The 12,673-nt window shown below is 45.6% G+C and overlaps 1 protein-coding gene across 6 annotated transcripts in view; it reads right to left on the bottom strand.

Moving 5' to 3' along the window:
* The window catches only part of ADRB2 (adrenoceptor beta 2), an 85,340-nt gene extending 72,667 nt beyond the window's left edge, over nucleotides 1-12,673 (bottom strand). For 2 of the 6 annotated variants that reach the window (XM_064277985.1, XM_064277987.1), the window contains exon 1: nucleotides 8,442-12,673. In XM_064277985.1, coding sequence (XP_064134055.1) covers nucleotides 11,193-12,449 — 1,257 coding nt within the window. In that variant the 5' untranslated portion in view covers nucleotides 12,450-12,673 and the 3' untranslated portion in view covers nucleotides 8,442-11,192. The other 4 variants (XM_064278000.1, XM_064277989.1, XM_064277994.1 and 1 more) reach the window with 4 other exon arrangements.

Genomic DNA, 12,673 nt, shown 5'->3' with positions numbered 1-12,673 from the left:
CATGAAATCTCAATCCCTGGGTGGCACAAACGATGTGTGCTTGGCTGCTGACCTAAATGTTGGTAGTTTGAATCCACCCAGTGGCACCAAAGAAGAAAAGCCTAGAGATCTGCTCCCATATAGATCACAGCCAAGAAAACCCTATGGAGTAGTTCTATTCTGTGGAGTCATCCAGAGCCAGAAGCGACTCAGTGGCAACTAACGACAACAACAACGGGGTCTTTAGAATACGAAAAATCAGTTAGGAACGTCTTCATGACCATAAGACTGAAAGCTCCGGGTAAGCCTGTAATTTTGCATGAATGTTTCTATCGAATACCCTGGAACCTGTTGACTGGCTCTGGCCAAGGTGCTTGCTGGCTTTGCTGGTAACAGAAACAAAATGTGCACACGTGTAATTCTCTTTCACTGGAGGGAAAATAATGCAGGGTGTTGTGGCTGATAAATTACTTGATACTTCCTCTGCTGTGAGATGCTACACCCAGTCCAGGAAAATTTGTTAATGTGTAAATATGTTTGTACACGTACTTACTGTGCCAAAGCAATGAGGAACACAGATGGACCGCGTGCCTTGAAAGGGTTTTCCTACCGGGCTTCATCTGTTTCTTCCTCCAGTGTCATATTTCGTGCAGCGGTTGCTTACGGGACACAATAACTACTTCTAGTCTCACTGCAGTCCCATCAGGATCTGCCGTCTTCTGGTTTCCCTATATTTACCTGTGTTTATTTCTCTGCATTGCTGACTCTACGCAAAGCATACTTCAGGCTTGGAGCTGGGCAGAGGCTCTGCTTACAACTCTGGGAGGGCACAAGGCAATCTTTATGCAACCTGACCTGCCCATCTTGCCCTCCTTGCCTGGGCCAAGAATCGTCAATGATTGCGTTCTGGAAGAAACCCCACCTCGTCACTGGATCCCCTGAGCCAACAGGAGGGGGAACAGAGCCTCTCTGGCTGAAGGCACATGCATGAGGTCAAACAGCATAACCCAGAGGAAGCTCCAAAGACAGAAGGCTCGGGTCTGATACACCCCTTCCCTTGTCCCCAGCCCCAAGGACCAGCTGAAGCCGGATGGTACCCAGTGAGTAGGGTATTTCCCAGCCTTCCAGCACCCAGTGGATTTATATATATTTCTCACATAAATACATAGGGATGTGTGCCGAGAGGCAGAGTTTGTAAGTGAATACTTACATGTAAATTTGCACTTATAAGAAGACACACACAAGTGCACATATGAACTCATATGCTTGCATTTATCTATGTGAGAATGCTCTTACATGAACAGGTGTAAAGTTCAGAAAGATTCCTTCAAAATACACTTGTGATCTCTGCTGCAAACACATCGATGCTTTCTAAACGCTCTTAGGATAAAGGCCAAATCCTTAATGTGGCTGAAAATGCCCTTCATGTTGTGGCCCTTGCCTGCCTCTTCTAGGCTTATCCTGCACCCCACTACTTGCCCCCACCTTCTCTGCACATCAGCCACACTGGACTTCACTCGGTGTTTCTCAGGTACTGGGTTTCCTTTCGCCACAGGGCATTTGCACCTGCTGTTCTCTCTGAGTGGCGTGTTCTTCCCTTTTCTCTTTTTCTAGAAATTATCTAGTCATCCATCAGCTGTCAGCTGAAGCCTTACTGCCTTGGAGGAGCTGTTGGTAACCTCTCAGAATTAGTCAGATTTCCTCACAATACTTTATCTCTCCTTCATAGCATCTGCCACAGTGGCAATTTTTCATACCTTTGTAAGAAATTGTCTCCCCTATTACAGACAAACCCAATAAGGGCAAAGAGAAATTCTTTTTTGTTCACTCCCCTTATCTTCAGCCCTAACAGTTCCTGGCACATAATAAGAAAGAACTCACTAAGCGTGTATTAATCAAATGTGTGTATTCTTACACAGAAAGAGGGTTCAGCATATGTAACTGTGTGCTCCTAGTTGTCAGTGTGACCATGATTACATGACAATGTATGTTTGCTAATTTGAAGCACATAAAAGTGTGCTTAGAAATTTAGGTCTGAATATGCCTTGAATAATGTATACATACAGTCATATGGGAGAACCTAAGGAAAAAAAGAACCTAAAAATAATAACCATTGCCATCAAGTTGATTCTGACTCATAGTGACCCTATAGGACAGAGCAGAACTGCCCCATAGGGTTTTCAAGGAATACCTGGTGGATTTGAACTGCTCACCTTTTGGTTAGCAGCCAAGCTCTTAGCCACTGTGCTACCAGGGGCTCCACAAAAGAATGTAGACCTGTATACATATCTAGTGAGAATGCACGTGTGTGTGTTTGTGTCAGTGTGGGTATAGGCATCAATACAAAAGTCTCTCTCTCTGTGTGTATTTACTTGGGTATGTGCATCTTTGGAGGTGTGTATGTGTGTATATGTATATGAATCATATTATTTTCTACAGCTGGGTGGGTCTGCCATTCAGATTTCTAAGTGGGAGTGTTTATGTACATTAGGCAAATTGATTCATACAGACCTTAGCATGACTTGACTTAACCCAAGGCCGGGTGGTATGGAAGAAGAAGCACTGGACTAGGAGTCTATCACTAGAGCAAAATCCCTTTTTCTTCCCATGCTGCTAACTCCCCATCTGTATGCAGAGGGTGTGGGATTAGGCAGCAGTGATGCTATTGGGCAGTATAACTGTGTAGGTGCGTGTTGTCGCAAAACGCATTTTTAATTAAATGCCTAATTGACTACTTAAGGCACTATACTATCGCCTTCCTCTTTTGTAGTCATGTTTATCATTGATAAATTGTTTTCATTTACATGGTTTGATTTGATAACGAGGTAAATTAGGGTTCCATTTATCTGACAACATCGTTGTTTTTGTGAATGCATGCAGCTGTACAGGGTCATTCTTACATGCCTGCATTTTGAACTCTCGAGTGCGAAGGGTGAGGAGGAAAGACAGTGTGATCTCTGGGTCCCCAGACTGTGATCCTCAGACCACCTGCTTCACAGTCCTCTGGGGAAGTTGTGGCAAATGCAGATTTCTGGGCCCCAAACACAGACCTGTTAGATCAGAGCTTTGGGAATGGGGGTCAGGTGTGTTCATTTTTCTCAGAAGATGCCCAAATCATGTGTGTCCTCTGTAAACTTTGGGACATACTGCAATAAAATAAAATTGTTACAAGAAACTCAGACCTAAATGGATGCCAATAAGCTTTCCACTAGCCCATAACAAGAGATTTCGAAGGCTGGCAACCTTGTGTCCTTGAGGTTGACCCTTTGCTTGTTTGGGCTGAGAGTGCTAGGTGAGCATGGATTACAGAGAAATGTAGCAGGAGAATGAAACAAGAAAAAAAAAGAAAAGGCTGCAGGTTTGAGAACAAAACAAGCATGCTTGTCCCGTAATATATCATGAGAATGTTGTACACCCGATAAAATAAGTAAACATATAAATAAAACCCACCCACAGGAGTCTCAGGATTGTATTTGCAATATTTAGAAACACCTACTGGGTTTTCATAAAAAGAGAAAATAGGCATTAGAATGAGACAGAACTGGGATAACGAAGGACAATCCCCAGACAAAGGCAGTTGTGGCTTGTGGGCACAATGCCTTAGGCTGCCAAACCAACATGGCGTGGCTGAAAAGAAAGCAGGGCTCTGATGGACTCCACTTTTGCTTTGTCATGGGCGTTGCTACTGTGATTTTAAAAATGGTTTTCCTTTCCTAGATAAATTAACACAGTCAGAAACCCCAGCCTTCCCCCAATAGTACAGGAAAACACAATAATAAAACGGGCCAGGGGAGATTGTAATCTCTCGGGCTCAGGACTACTTTGCTTGGTAACCCCAGCCTCTTTGAACCTGGTTTCCCGGTCAGTGCTATAAGACAGCTATGGGTTGTTTCAGCACCCGTCCTGCCCTGGTATTCTGAGATGTGAAACCTCTGGTCTGATACAGACCCGGTCAGAATAAAAAAGGACTTCCTGCCCCAAAGTGCTGATTTGACTCAGTGTAAACCAATGTACTCTTACTGGGCACCTCCCTCTGCCTTCCTTGAGCAGGGCCAGCTCACTCAAACCGTGCCTGCAACATGACGAAAGACTAAGTACAGCCTGGCTTTCTAGTTTATACTTAGTCACAAGCTACCTAGGTAGCATGGGCTTGCCCCTACTTCTAAGGGTCAGAAATGAATCGGGCTGCTCCGAACACACTCCTTGGAGAATTAAATGAAATGTATGCACCAAAAAATTCCTCTCATAACCTTCTCCCTCCTTCTCTCTTACCTGGTCGCAAACAGGGGAAAGATGAGTAGCCTATCCTAGTGGTGAAGCACATGGGCTCTGGTTCAGACTTCTGGGTTCTATTCCAACGAGTTGGGTGTCCTTGGGCAACTTAGTTGACCCCTTTGAGCCTCCATTTCCTTAGTTATAAAACAGGGACAAATAGACCTATCTCGTAGGGTTGCTGTGAGTAATAAATGAGATTGTGCACGTAAATGGCCCAGTCCAGGGCCTGGCTCATAGCATGTACCTCGGTGCTATTAGCTTTCTATTATCACAAGAAGTGCTCTGTCAGAATAGAAATCTACTGTTGTGCTTTTCAAATAGCAGGTATTGGCCATTACATGGCTTGAATCTACTTATTTTAATACAAATCAACAGGCTGGGTCAGAAGCATTTAATAATGTAGAAAGAACCCTGTCTTGAGTGTTCAGTGGTTAGTTTCCAATGCTCTGAAAGCGGAAAAGCCCAGGTGCAGAAGCATGCATTCAGAAAAACAGGTAAAGGAAGCGTTTTGTTTTTTTTTTCCATCCACTAACAAAAGGGGCCCATTCTGTTTAACTTGCAGTGTGTGTACCTCTATAGCTGTATTTCTCAGAATGTGGGCCACGGACCACCTGAGTGGGAAACACTTTGGAATTTGCTAAAATGCAGATTCCTGGGCCCCAGCTTAGACTTCCTGATTCAGACTCTGGGGGTGCTGTTCCTTTTGCACCCTCAAATATGAGGACAACTGAACACTCTGTATTGCTCGGCCAATAAACCAGAAGGAATGACAATATCTGGATCATATGATGCATAAAATGTATTCAAGGGGCCTAAAAGTATTATCAGCAGATCTTAAATAACATGATTAATCCAAGTGTATTTTTATTTAAAATTAGATTTATACAAATCGACATAGACATGCTTAGAGCATAGGCTGGAAACATATAAATCAAGCCGATCCATAGTCATCTCCAGCTGGTAACATTATGTATGATTTATCTCTTTTTGTCATTTTACATATTTTAAATGTTTTATAATGAGAACCTACAATCTTTTTAATAATAATAAAAAAAATGTGCTTTAAAATAAAAGTAATGAAGCCAGACATGTAGCACTGAAGACTTCCTGAAATCTTACAAAATTTTGGAGAAAGAAGGAAACACAGGACTCATGCAAACCAAATGGTTTTTTTTTAGAGATGATGAAATGGAGGTCCAGAGAAGGGAAGTGACCCGCTCAGTGTTACCTAGCCCATTGGTGGCTGAGCTAAGAGAGATCCCAGGTCTCCAGGCTCTTGGGCCAGGGGGCTTTGAGGTGCTCTGTGCTGGCCAGGGACCCGCCTCCCTTCCTTCCCATCCTGTGAGGGTGACGGAAAGACCACAGGAAGTGCTATGAATCCGAGGGTGGAGAAGGACTTTGCAGCTGTCATTATTCTCTCTCTGGGAGTTAGTAGGTCATTTGCAAAAGGCATGGGAAGAGCAGCTGATAAAAAGGTCTAATGGTTTGGAAAACTGCTTAACCTTATTGCTCTATTTCTGGATTTCCCTCCACAGCCATGGTCTGTTGAGATCCTGATTTCCCCGGGAGGTTTCCAGTTTGGGAATGCAACGAAACCTCTGCAATCCAGAGGAATTGGGGGGAAGGCCAGCCGAATCAGGCAACGGTCTGAATACCTTTTAAGAACATTCAAGTCTATTGTTTGCAAGGACATAGAGTCACAGATTTAGAAGGAGCTTAGTCCAGCCTTCTCCTCCATGCAGGAAATTCCTGGGCTTCAGCCCTCGCAGACCTTCATTTTGGCTTCTGTCGAATGCTTCCAATGACAAGAGGCTTACTATTCTGAAAGACAACCAATCCCATTCTTAGACAAGTCTTCCCTTGCCTGAGCTGGACTCAACCTCCCTGTAAGGGTCAGTTTGCCCTCCGATATTCATATAGAATTCCTGTGCTCCTTTTCCCTGGTGGTCCTCAAAATATTTGAAGGCAGTTATCATGCATCAAGGAGCCCTGGTGGTTCGAACGGTTAAACACTCAGTTGCTAACTGACAGGTTGGCAGTTCAAACCTACCCAGGAGAAAGATCTGGTTATCTGCTTCCAAAAGATTACAGCCATGAAGACCCCATGGGGGCTAATCTGCTCTATCACATGGGGTCGCTGTGAGTCGGAATCGGCTCAACGGCACCTAACAACAACAGTCATGCACCAAATAGTCCTTCTTCCCAACGTCCTCTTCTGCAGGCTGAGCACCCCCACCATATTCAGTCATTACATGTGCAACAAATGTCACCAACTCAAATCAGAAATACAAACTGCTGTCTCTAATTAGCCTCCAAATTCATAGCCAGATCCAGAGGTAAGGAAAGCTTAGAGACCACCAGAACTGGCCTCATCATTTTACAGATAAGCTAACTGAGGTCCACAGAGGAAAACTGCCTTATCTAACTTCATAGAGAGAGAGAGAGAGTGGCCAAGGTGAGATCTGAACCCTAGTCGCATGAACCCCAGTCTAGTGTTCATTTCACCTTAGCCTGCCTTCTGTTATTCATAAGACACCAGTATCTCTCAATTTCTTGAAAGTCCTTGGGAAGTTTATTCTCTTAGTTATTTAAAAAATTCCACCTCCAAATTATATTTGCCCCATCAGTGAAGTAGGGATTAACACAGAGCTGAATTTAGTAGAGGTTATATTGTCAAGGAAAAGTGTCATTCAAAGCATGTTAACCCTCCTTGCTCTCTGCTGTCAGAAAATCATCTCCCTTGCCCTAGAAGGCTGCCTCAAAACACAGAGCACACCCACAGAACCACCAAGGGCGGCCAAATTTCCCATAAGGTCCAGTTACCTGCTCAATTTAGGAGACCCTTCCAACTTTGGAACCCAGAATGGGTTTGTCAGGGCGTAAGGCCGCCTGTGTTCCTGCTCTGCTTGTTTTAGAGTTTCATATCCTCTTTTTTTAAGTTAGCCTGACTCTCTGATAAAAAGACAAAGCAGAGACTCAGAGAAGCAAAGGAGGCACTTCAGTGCCTGGTTTCCTGTCCCAGTCCCCGGCAACCCTACAGTCACATGCTTTGGCAGGAACATTCCAGCCTGCCCCGACCCATAGCAATCTCCCTCTTCTCTCAACAAGGTATTGTGTTTCCAGATCTTACACTTGTCCTGGCACAAACTGTCAGTGGCCCCATGCTGCTTCCTGGTCTGTGTATGTGCTAGGCTCCATGGGCACTGGTGTCACACAGACCTGGGTTCCAGTTCTGACTCTGCAGCTAGCTTGTGTTCAGCAACTTAACCTTCCTGAACCTCAGTTTCCTCATTTGTTAAATGGGGCTCCTTTTGCTACCAGCATCATAAGGTTGCCAAGACGATGTAATGCCTAAAACGTGCCTAGCACAGTCCCTAACGTTTTATAAGCATTTTATAAAAGGTATCTGTTTGTTATTATTAATGTCATGCTCCAAAAGACAGACTGAAGCCTACACCTTTCTTATGCTGTGCACAGTAGGTGCTCCAAAAATATCCCCTGACTGAACCTGGTCCAGGTTCCATCCGGCAGTAGGTTTATCACCAGAAACATCCTACGTGTTGTGCAAGGACGGCCCCTACTCCCAGGCTCCCTTTCCACCAGATCCCTCCTCACCAACAATGCTCTCCACCACCAGGAGACCCACCCTGTGCCACCTACTGCACACACCTGTCAGCTTGCATCTCAGGATATGTTCTTGTTTGACAGACTCTGAGAACTTGCTGTCCAGGCAAAGAAAACTTCGTGATGACGAATCCAACACTAATCTTATGTAACCAACCAGTCAGCAAACAGAGGGACAGATGGACACAGACAATAGTCCCCCAGAGAAACATAGCAAAACTAAAAAAGGTAGAAACCGAGGGATTGACGTATGCCTACAATGCCCTGGCTGGACGAGACCTTTAGAGTTGATCGAAGTTCTTACATTGAAAGTATTTTTAAAGGGACCAGAATATGGCTAAAATCCCCTTTTAGCTGGGATTCTGAACTAATATTTATAGTTGAATTTTTTAACTGAAATTATACTAGATGCTCCTCTGTAAAAAATGAAGGCCTCTCGTAACTAAGAGTATTTATACAATATTGTCATTGTTTATTAATAACATTTAATGTGCATGGAACTTACAAATACTGACAGAAAAATTCCCAACTCTTTTTGAATCAAGACAATGGGAAATTTCTACCTGGAGTGTCTTGAAATTCCTGGCAGGTCATAAAGAGTCAAGAATCTCCCAGCTTCCCTAAATGGAGAAGACGTCCTAGTGGATTCTGCAAGTGAAATGAACAATTCTTTTACTTGTCCCTATTTCAGGTTATTTGTTTATTCCCTGAATTTTGTGTTAAGGACCCCAAAGAAGTAAAAACATCCTCTGAAATGAATACGTTCTGTTACAGCCCTAGGGAAAAGCTTCCACACTGGAGGGTGAGGGCAGATCTCAATGAAAATTTGGTCAAGAGAATACACAGTCTTCTGGAACGGCAGATGGGCTCCCTGGCTTTAGCCCTGACCCTGACACCCTTGGCTTTTTACCTTGGACAGGTCATTCCCCCTCTCTGGCTTTTGTTCTCTTCAGATGTCAAATGCTTTCTACCACCTCTTCCCAGTCTGAGATCTTGTGAGGCTACTGGGTATGTGAAGATTAGCTGAAGAAGCTGCCCACACCTCTGAAGGTGGGGCTCAAGGCAGAAGAAGGAGAACATGGTAATAGGTGTGAAAGCCCTCTGGGGGGGGAAAAAAAGTGCTAAATGGCACCCTTTCTAATTTGTCGTGGCACATTTCAAAACCACAGGCGCCTAACATTTTCCTGAAAGCTCAGAGTTCACTCACCCAGACATCTCATCACCAAGCTGAGAGGAAGCAGGGAAGCCCAATGCTTTTCTGGTTGGGGACCTTGGCTGGGACAGAAGGGAACACAGAAGTGGAGTCAGCTTTATGGGTGAGTGAAATGACAATGAACCCTGCAGGCTGATCCTCTCCAACCTGGCATTGCCAAGGAGGATGATCCACTCCATCAAACCTGGGCCAAGCTTTGGCTCAGACACACAGGCAAAAATAGAAGAGAGGTGGTGGCGAGGTGAGGGGGGAGGGCGAATGTGTTTACTTTTGTGATTTTTCCTCCTTTGCCTTTTAACTGTAGTACTATAATCTCTCCACAAACAGGTGGTAAGGGCCCACAGCCCTCTCCTCCCTTGATAAACCCTCCCAAACAATCCTGTACAGACCTAAGCCTTCTGAACATCTCCTGGTCAGTATCCAGGCTGCTGGAAAGTTCAGAAGTCAGCATGATAGAGTGGAAAGAACTCTGGCCTATGGTCTGTCACTGACTGGGTAAACTGAAAAATGCCTTTCTCAGGCTCTGTAAAATAAAGTCATTGCACTAGACAGAACCTAAAAATCTGTTTAGATTTTAAAAGTTTATACCAGTGGTTCTCAACTAGGAGCAATATCGCCATAGCTCTCAGAGGCTCTGCAAGGTAAAACTGTTGCATTAGACAGAATCTAAAATCTCTTTAGATTTTAAAAGTTTGTACCAGAGATTTTCAACCAAGGGCAATTTCACCCCTAGGAGGCATTTGACAGTGTCTGGAGACATTTTTCATTGTCACAACTGGGTGGGTGGTGTTACTGGCATCTAGTGGGTAGAAGCCAGAGATGCTATTAAGTATTCAACAACGCACAGGGCAGTCCCCCACAACAAAGAGTTATTTGGTCCAAAATGCTAATAATGCTGACACTGAGAAACACTGGTTTATATTGAAGTAAGACGGGTCAAAAGAAAAGGAAAAAGGCGACAGAAGGAAGAAGGGCTAAAACCCTGTTTCACGGTCTTGAGGTGTTCATAGCTACATGTTTCCCAGCTTTTCTCTCGGTGACCAGTGCCCTGTTTGCCTTCCCTTGGAATGCTGGGCTCTGTTTGAATAGATTTTTCATAAGAACATCTTCCTTATTTCCTGAAAATGTCAAGCCCTGATGCAGTACAAGGCTCTCCACTATAAGACATGGCAAAGACATAAATATAAGCAGTTCTCAAACAAGCAGAACTGAAAGGGGGGGGGTGGGGGGTGTGTGGAGGGACAAAACATATGCCCACAGCTCCATTTCTATGAGTCAGTGTTTCTGATGTAACAACACAGAATCATAACTGGAGGCTGAGCTGAGCTATGCTGAGAGCAGGTAGAACGGATTTGGAACACAAGTGTTAGGAGAGATACAGGTTTGTAGCAGCCGATTTCAAGGCAGGCGAAAGCGTTAAGCAATCAGCACATGTCATTCCTGGATCATTCAGCATTAAGTCACTGAGCAGTTGTTACAAATAGTTACCTGTGGTTTCCAGTGGGGGAGGCAACAACACTCCAATCAAGGGGTTTTGGAGAAACAGGTGCAATGAAGTCATGGTCAAACAATTTATTTACTGTAAACTTTAGACTTTGCTCAGGAAAACAACTGAAGCTGCCCCTCAAATCGCTGCCTACAACACCCTGTTTGAGCAAATAAGAGGAGCAGGGAGAGTCCATGTTCACAGCTGAAAGGTCCGAGATACACAAGATCCTCAAGTCCAAGGGTGCAGGAAGGAACATCTCCTTCAGACGTAAATTACCAGCAGCAAAACGCTACCCCTAACACTTGACCAGTGAGGTAGATACACGGAGGAGTCATCAAAACAGCAGACCCAGGTCCTCTGGGACAAAAGCCCTTCAGACATAAACTTAAAAGTTCCATGCAAAGAGGAACTGAACTGTACAAGAAACAAATAATCACTCAAATACGCTTTCTCTTTTTTTTACAGCTTAAAAAAATAAAAAAAAGGGGCAGAAGGATTTCCTTCCTCCTGCACATCTCTATACAATTTTATTCTAAATTTATTACACTCAAGTTAACAAGTCTGTTTAGTGTTCCTTGGGGAGGGAGAAGTCTTAAAAAGTAGAAATACTGCTTACAGCAGTGAGTCATTTGTACTACAATTCCTCCCTTGGGAATCAATGCTATCGTTATGCACAGTACCTTGACAGTTCACAAAGCCTTGAGTGCCTGGAGGGTCCTCACACAGCAGTTCACTTTCTTTCTCCTGCCCCAGGTGATATTCACTCTGCTCCCCTGTGCAGTCACTTTTGGTGTGGCCGTTGTTGGAGCAGCCGTTCCCATAGGCCTTCAGAGAAGACCTACGCAGGCACAGAAGTTCCTGGAAGGCAATCCTAAAATCTGGGCTCCTGCAGTAGATAAGGGGATTGAAAGCAGAATTGGCATAGCCCACCCAGTTAAGGAGGGTGTAAACTTGCTTGGAGATGAGGTTGTCCTGGATCACATGCACAATGTTGACAATGAAGAAGGGCAGCCAGCAGAGGGTGAACGTGCCCATGATGATGCCTAAAGTCTTGAGGGCTTTGTGTTCCTTCAAGCAGAACTTGGACGACCTGCGATGTCCATGCCCACTCCGCCCATCCTGCTCCACCTGGCTGAGGTTTTGAGCATGGAAGCGGCCCTCACATTTGTCAATCTTCTGGAGCTGCCTTTTGGCTACTTGGAAGACCCTGGAGTAGACAAAGACCATGACCACCAGGGGCAAGTAGAAGGACACAACAGAGGAGGCAATGGCATAGGCTTGGTTCGTGAAGAAGTCACAGCAGGTCTCTTCGGCATAGCAGTTGATAGCTTCCGCATGGGTGGCCCGGTACCAGTGCATTTGGATGGGCAAGAAGGAGGTAAGGCCTGACACGATCCACACCATCAAAATGACCACCCGGGCTTTATTCTTGGTCAGCAGGCTCTGGTACTTGAAGGGTGATGTGATGGCAAAATAACGATCCACTGCGATCACACACAGGGTCTCGATGCTGGCAGTGACGCACAACACGTCAATGGAAGTCCAAAACTCGCACCAGAAATTGCCAAAACTCCACATTTTCATGAGGATGTGGCTGGCCCCAAAGGGCACCACCGCCAGGCCCATGACCAAGTCCGCACAGGCCAGCGAGGTGATAAAGTAGTTGGTGACCGTCTGCAGACGCTCAAACTTGGCGATGGCCGTGATGACCAGCACGTTACCAAACACAATGGCCAGGACGATAAGCGACATGACGATGCCCATGCCCACCACCCACGCCTCGTCCCGTTCTTGCGTGACGTTGTGGTGCGGCTCGTGGCTTCCGTTGGGCGCAGGCAAAAAGACGCTGCTGTTCCCGGGTTGCCCCATGGCGCGTAGGCTGGCAGGTGAGCGCACTTGCTGCAGGCGCACTGGTCGCGCCTCAGCTGGCGGACCCCCGGCGGGGCGCTGCGGGCCGCGAGCGGACGCCTGGAAGCCTCATTCAGCGGCCGTGGGGTGGATGCAGTGGGGTGCGTCCCTCACATTCAGCTTTGCGGGGTGCCCTGGGCTCGCTGTGCCCGTCAGTCGCAGCCAGCGCCCTGCAGGAGCCGCCT

This window comes from Loxodonta africana, chromosome 2 (genome assembly GCF_030014295.1).
Source record: "Loxodonta africana isolate mLoxAfr1 chromosome 2, mLoxAfr1.hap2, whole genome shotgun sequence".
NCBI classification, from domain to species: Eukaryota; Metazoa; Chordata; class Mammalia; order Proboscidea; family Elephantidae; genus Loxodonta; species Loxodonta africana.
Note: the sequence above shows the minus strand (reverse complement) of the source record. Positions and strands in the feature narration are given on the sequence as shown.